This window comes from Zea mays, chromosome 4 (assembly GCF_902167145.1).
Source record: "Zea mays cultivar B73 chromosome 4, Zm-B73-REFERENCE-NAM-5.0, whole genome shotgun sequence".
Taxonomy (NCBI): Eukaryota; Viridiplantae; Streptophyta; class Magnoliopsida; order Poales; family Poaceae; genus Zea; species Zea mays.
Window position 1 is genome coordinate 196489313 of NC_050099.1, and position 7642 is coordinate 196496954.

A 7642-nucleotide genomic window follows, 5' to 3' on the forward strand; every position below is an offset into this window, starting at 1 on the left:
ACATCTCCGGCTCGCCCGAGGCCCTGCCTTCGTTAAGAAGCAACCCTGACTAAATCGCCGCACCAACCGACCGGATTGCAGGGGCATTTAACGCAAAGGTGGCCTGACACCTTTATCCTGACACACGCCCCCCGGCAGAGCCGAAGTGACCGCCGTCACTTCGCCGCTCCACTGACCGGCCTGGCAGAAGGACAGCGCCGCCTGCGCCACTTCGATTGCAGTGCCACTCGACAGAGTGAGACTGACGGGCAGTCAGGCCCTGCCAAAGGCACCATAGGAAGCTCCGCCCGACCCCAGGGCTCGGACTCGGGCTAAGTCCCGGAAGACGGCGAACTCCACTCCGCCCGACCCAGGGCTCGGACTCGGGCTAAGTCCCGGAAGACGGGGAACTCCGCTCCGCCCGACCCAGGGCTCGGACTCGGGCTAAGTCCCGGAAGACGGCGAACTCCGCTCCGCCCGACCCTGGGCTCGGACTCGGGCTAAGTCCCGGAAGACGACGAACTCCGCTCCGCCCGACCCCGGGCTCGGACTCGGGCTAAGTCCCGGAAGACGACGAACTCCGCTCCGCCCGACCCAGGGCTCGGACTCGGGCTAAGTCCCGGAAGACGGCGAACTCCGCTCCGCCCGACCCCAGGGCTCAGACTCAGGCTCAGCCCCAGAAGACGACGAACTCCGCTCCGCCCGACCCCAGGGCTCGGACTCGGGCTCAGCCCCAGAAGACGACGAACTCCGCTCCGCCCGACCCCAGGGCTCGGACTCCGCCCTGGCCTCTGCCGAACGGCCTCCGCCTCGCCCGACCCAGGGGCTCGGACTCGGCCTCGGCCACGGAAGACAGACTCAACCTCGGCTTTGGAGGAGCCTCCGCGTCGCCCAACCTAGGGCGCAAGCCAGCCACGTCAACAGGAGGCGCCATCATCACCCTACCCCAAGCTGACTCGGGCCGCAGAGAACAAGACCGGTGTCCCATCTGGCTAGCTCCGCCAGATAGGCAATGATGGCGCCCCGCAAGCTCTGTGACGACGGCGGCTCTCAGCTCTCTTACGGAACCAGGAGGACGTCAGCACGGACTCAACCGCTCTGACAGCTGTCCCTCCGCCAGGCTCCGTCGCTCCTCCGACGGCCACGACATCACACCAGCAGGGTGCCAAGATCTCTCCGGCTGCCACATCGGCATGTACTCAGGGCGCTAGCTCTCCCCCGCTAGACACGTAGCACTCTGCTACACCCCCATTGTACACCTGGATCCTCTCCTTACGCCTATAAAAGGAAGGACCAGGGCCCTCTTAGAGAGGGTTGGCCGCGCGGGGACGAGGACGGGACAGGCGCTCTCTTGGGGCCGCTCGCTTCCCTCACCCGCGTGGACGCTTGTAACCCCCTACTGCAAGCGCACCCGACCTGGGCGCGGGACGAACACGAAGGCCGCGGGATTTCCACCTCTCTCACGCCCTTCTCCAGCCACCTCGCTTCCCCCCTTCGCGCTCGCCCACGCGCTCGACCCATCTGGGCTGGGGCACGCAGCGACATTCACTCGTCGGCTTAGGGACCCCCCGGTCTCGAAACGCCGACACTTACTCTCCCTTACTCACTTAAATACAATGAACAATATTATTAGGACCATCCCTTATCTATCATCTCACCCATTTAATTTCCCATGACTCCGCCGCCCCAAGCCTCCTCCCTTCCACATTGAGCCCATTGTCCCCTCTCCCCACTTGCTCCGCCGCTGTCGTCGATCCCTTCCATCTTCTCTTCAGGATCATACCGTTAGCATGGGCTATATGCTTATCTATATAATTAAGTACAACTAGATGTCGATTTCTGATAATATCACTAGTAGAAAAAAAGCTAAAAGCCTACGATGAGATCTAATTTTTACAGGCGGATTCGGTTATCAACCGCCAGTGCTATTTCTACCGGTGGTTCCTTAAGAAAACCGTCACCAGAAATTATATTCCTATAGATGGAAAAAAATGTATCAAAATAAAAGGTGTAGAACTTCAAAAGTTATTCAATGTTGTAGCTGACAACCTTTGTGTTTGAATTAATTTATGGTCTCAACTAGTCAATTTACACTACACTCGGTTAGTTATAATATATGGACAACAAAACTGTAGTTCAAGCACAAGGCATGTCATAGATGGAGTGGTAGAGGAGCCTTCACACGGGGTGAGGTGAACTTCAACGGAGATGAGCATTTTTGTTATTTCTAAACTATTTTTATGTTTTCTAAAAAAAATTCACTGACGATATTCTTAGCACAACCGTTATTAGAAATCGATTTCTACTGACTTTTTATAATGTAAAAAATGATTTTTTACTGGATCCTAGTACTGGTGGGTCTAGAAAACGTTAATATAATTAGGTTGAAAATCGCCGCTGTACAGTGCTTCTGTGTACTAGTAATCTAGTACTCCCTCCGTTTCGTTTTAGTTGTTGCTAGATAATGCAAAATTTAACTATTCAGCAACAAATAAAAAGAAACGGAGTGAGTATATACAATTACATAACGAAAGGTCCGTCCACCTCCTATTCTTTAAAATAAAAGGAAGAGTTTTAAACCTACCCTGCACTGCGTCCCGACATCTTGGGTGCAGATATATTCCTTTTCCTAGCTGGTGCAGCCTTTGCAGTGCAGGACAAAATATAAAACAGAGGCCGAATTATCGCGACTGTACTAGGCAGGCAAAAGTTTCACCAAATAGCAGTGTTTTACCTCCGTCACGGCCTCACAGGAGTCAAATTATGCACGGTACCTGCTGTGGAACGAACTGAACAAGGCACACGCAGAACGAGAGCTTACCGCCCTAGTTTTACCGCACGCGGCCATATGGCATTATTAGGTAAACTGTTGATATATTAAAAAGAGAGGAGCCTAAAGTGGCGAGGATTAAAATACAAAGACACTCCACAAAAACATGATTAAGCCGAAAAACACAAACACACAAGATTAATCTGAAAGAAGACTAGGAGAAAAACCAAGCTCAAACACACAAAACTAAAGAGAATTTGTATAAATTGAAAGATATTTTAACTTACTAGAGATTTAAACCATCCCAATCCTCTTCAATTCATTTGTATTAAAGTTCAAACGAACATGCCCTCAAAGAGTGTTTGGTTTTTAGAGACTAATTTGTAGTCATCTGTTTTATTCTATTTTAGTAGTCACTAAATTGCAGATTATACTTCCGTGACTAATTATTAAAGTGTGAGCTCTGACAGACAGACTTTTACCAACCTGCGTGCGTTTTCCTCAAAGTCTGTACTTAAGTTGCTAGACTTTACTTACAGACTACAGTGGTGTTCCTTCCGTTTGGCAGAATGGCCTGTGTGAGTGACGTGCCCTGCCCTGCCCTGCCCTGCCCATAGACAGGATGGGCTGGGATGGTTGGTCGTATATGCTAGGAAAGATTCCAGCCCATCGTTGAACCTTGCAGTCGGCTCATCAGCCCAGGTAACATTCGCAAGGCCCAGCCACGTCTACCGTCGGCCCACGCGCTTTTCCTCTTATACTAACCGGCCCACCTAACGACGACCACGACAGGGCAGGGAAGCCCGTCGTCGTCTCGTCGACGACTCGACTAGTCGTCGTGCCTCGTGCGCACGACGCGACGGGAGGGCCTCGTGTCCCGAAGACCGGCGCAAGCTGTAGCATCGTCACCAAGCCGTGATCGTGAGCGAGTGTGCGTCTGTGCCTCTCGATATATAGTCGTCTCGTCCTTCGGGCCATCGGCGCGTCTGGACCTGCACGGATCGGGAACTCGCGGCATGCTCTATGGAGTCAACAGGCCTGCAACAAAAGGCCACCGTACGTTTTCACGGGCTCTCTCTGACTGTCCCCCCGTCGTCGCCATTGCTTGCCCCTCCCTCCGGTGACCAGTGTGAAATCAGCAGCAGCACCCAACATCCGTGTTCCGGGCCCGTGACATCTGCCAAAGTCAAAAGGAAAGGGCAAAAAAAAAAAGGGGGGGGGGGGGGGGGACCCTCCTACCTACGTAGGAGCCTACTATCTGAAACTCATGGCGTCTCCCACAACTTGTGCAGCGGACTCCGTCTCCGTCGCGCGCACGACGTGCCAGGCGTTCCGGAGACCGGAGGGCGCGCGGCGGGGCACCGTACAACACAGGCGATGCGAAGCAGACGAACGCATGCGCCCTCGCCTATCTATCGCCGCCGACCTCTCTCCCATGTGCGCGGACACGTAATCCGAGCACGAGTGCGCGGTTGTTGGCAATGATTTGAGGTTCTGTCTTCGCGCGGTAGTGTACTCGCATGTGCGACAGCGGAGCAGGTGCTCTGGTCCGTGTGGGTGGAGCCGCCGGCGCCACCAAACGCCGGCGCGCGGCCGACCGCCGTCCATATTTGACCACCTCTCGTTTCTCTATACAATATCCGCCATCTCGTTTCTCTATACTAGTAGTAGATTAGATGGTCTGTTCATTACGTTGCCACTGTTCAATCAGTCGCTAGTTGAGTTCATGACGCCAACCAAGAATCTGAAATCCTTCCGGTCAGTGGTGTACCTCTGCTATTACCTACAGAAACATTTACAAAACCTACTGTTACCCATACCAAACCGAAAACTTCAAAAAAGGCCAATTGCTTTCTGTTTTCTAATAAGTATACTGTATACGCAGACAAAAGAAGAAGAAGAAACGATGAACGAAGTTACACGGGAAAGTAAGGAGGAAAAAAAAAAAGAAACGCGGCCGCAAAACTGTGGGACGGACCGGACCGGACCGGCCCGTGCGTCCGCGCGCGGTCACCGGCCGAAGAGCGCGCCGAGGAAGCCGAGGCAGCCGAAGAGGACGCGGCAGAGCGGGCCGCGCCGCCGCTGCAGCATCCGCCTCCGGGCCTCCTCCCTCGCGGACGGCGTCAGCTGGAGGTAGGCGTACGCGGCGTGCTTCACCAGCGGGTGCCGGATCATGTGCACGTCCCCGGCGGCTGCTGCGCCACCGCCACCGGGTGGCTCGTCGGGGGAGCTGGCGGCCTTGGCGGCGGCGTACTCGGGCGACGACATGATGTCGCGGAGGCTGGTGTACCCGCGCCCGCCGCCGCCGCCAGGAAGAAGGACGTCGGGGATCTCGATCTCCGGCGGCACCCACCGCCGGCCCCGCATGCCGCCGGACCCGGAGCCGCGCTTCGCAGGGCACGCGTGCCGCAGCTCCAAGCCCCCGTCGCCGCCGGAGCTTCCCACGCCGGCGCCAGCGCCGGCGAGCGGCGACCGGAGCCTCTGTCGCTGCCGCTGCCGCAGCGGCGACTCCACTACCGCCGTCACCATGGCGCGATCAGGGCGGACCGGAGGCTGTGCGTGGAGCAGGAGCTCAACGAGGGTGGGCTAGGGAAGGAAAGACCTGTTATTGGAGAGAGAAAGAGTCCACCAATGAATGAGTTGCATATAAACGTGCAGTTTCAAAGATGCGGAATGTTCGCTCGCGGGCCCACGCGGCAGTGGCGCGCAGGCGATTTTTTTTTCTTTGCAGGGAGAGGAAGAAAATAGAGCGAAACCCGGGGTGGGGTGGGTGTGGGTGACAGGAAACGGAAATTTTCCGACGGGGCGCTCGACGTGAGCGGCGCTGCTTGGGTGGAGGGACCCGCAATAGTTTTTGGGTCCACCGTCCACGTCATCCCAGTCTCCGCAGTGGATTCGGAGAGCGTGTGTTCGGTCATTACTGTCCCGAATGGATAGAAAAAAGTTATGAAAAATTTTGATTTGTTTGATATTAAACTCACTTAATCCTATCCAATACATATGGACTAAGAGCAAAACGAAAAAGCTCTTATAAATTATTGTTAGAGTGTTTGAAACTGCTCTACTTCACGAAACTTTACTCGGCTTCGAAAACTGCAAGCCAAACAATAATGTAAGGCCCCGTTTGTTTCGTTGGAATTGAATTTCATTTTAATAATTATAATTTAGACAAAACTAATTAAGTTCATATATTTATATATATGTAAGATATTTGTATATTATTCTAAATCATATGAGAGAGATAGTTATATACTACATTTATGTTATAACAAATCAAGTATAATAGTGTGCTATAAGTTGTATATCAGAAACATAGCATGTAAATCTATAGAACCAATTTCCATCTCTCACCCCATGAATTTGAGATAAGCTTATATGATAACTTTGGAAAGTGGTGGAATGTCACATTCTAAAAATTAGCCTATTTCGTTAGTAAGATTCCAATTCATCAAAATGAAAGGAAACAAACGGGACCTAAAGGTACAACAAGTATTATGTGTTATCATAAGGATCAACTATATTGTCTAATGCGCCAACTATAGATGTTTTTCGTGATGAATTAGCGATGGCTGTTACTCAAAGTTCGAACTAATTATGTACTGATATTATTTTTATAGTGGCTCATTTGTGTAATAATATCATTTATAGTTGGCTGTATATAAATATTGTGGAATTTACTCATTTAATTGTACTGTGCAAATATTATTACTTTAGATTGTGTATTGTTATTTTATTTTTAAATTTGCAAAAAGAAAGTAAACAAAAAACACACGGATCATTCAAGGGAGCCACTATGGCTAATCTTCCTCTCCTCTCCCTCTCTCGCTCCACCCTCTCCATGAACTATAACTCTCTCCATCTCTACCTCTCTCGTCCGGTCATTGTAACCCTAACCCTAATTCTCGATCTGCTGAAGTTGTGCACCAAGCTCGCTCCTCTGCCTCTCTTAGATGGATCTGGTGCTCCGCTTCTTGTTTTTGTCTTCCGATTCATTGAGGTCGTTGGCCTGTGGACTAGATTCCACAACGCGTGTGTCGCGCGCCGTGAGGAGCCGACGAAGCCGACTGAGGCAGTGGCCATGTCCATGGACAGTGATTCGGCTGACGATGAGCTCAATCTAGATGTCGTGATCAAAGTCAAAGACAAATGGGTGATATTGACCCAAATGTGGAACCAGAACAAGATTCTCTAGGAGGGGAAAGAGCAATGGCTGAATGAAATGTTGATAATGTCCAAGAAGATGATGATAATTCTCAAGGAGGGCAAAGGAGGTAGAAAATAAAATCCCCTCGTGTGACCATTCCTCTATTCAGATCTCCATTAAGCCGATTTTTGTTGTTGCTAAGGATAAGGTCTGCCTCTGTGCAACATAGGACATCTCCATTGGGTTCAACAAGTCATACAAGCCATCAAAGTGAAATAGAAATGGGTTATATTGATCTAAATGTGGAATCAAAACAAGATTCTCAGGGAGGGCAAAGAGCAATTGTTGAATGGAATGTTGAGAATGTCCAAGAAAATGATGAGAATTCTCAAGGAGGAGGGCGAAGGAGGATTAAAAGAAAAGAAGTTAATGGTGAGCAAGCGAGATCTTTATTTGATTCATTGCTAGCGATGTCCAGAAATGGTAAGTTGAAGGGCCATGAGACAAGTGAGGTTGCTGCAATGTACTCAGTCCATGCACGAACAATACAAAGAAGTTGGAACAGAGGAAAGCTTGCATAGATCAAGGTCAACCAATAGATGTTTCAAGCCAAAAAAGGAATAGGTGTGGCCGCAAGAAGAAAGAGTCAGATGTATCAGCACTTAGCAATGTTTCCATTGCAGAATGTCAAACGTTGGAAGATGCATCAAAGCACTTAAATGTAAGCAAAAGCAAGCTGTATCGGATGC

The 7642-nt window shown here is 51.0% G+C and overlaps 1 protein-coding gene across 1 annotated transcript; it reads right to left on the reverse strand.

Annotated features, from left to right (window-relative positions):
* Positions 1-4476: 4476 nt before the first annotated feature.
* Positions 4477-5489, reverse strand: LOC103654381 (uncharacterized). Its single transcript, XM_008681225.2, has one exon. It carries the CDS (start codon positions 5276-5278, stop codon positions 4760-4762), a length of 519 nt encoding a protein of 172 aa, XP_008679447.1. The 5' UTR covers positions 5279-5489; the 3' UTR covers positions 4477-4759.
* Between the last annotated feature and the right edge of the window lie 2153 nt (positions 5490-7642).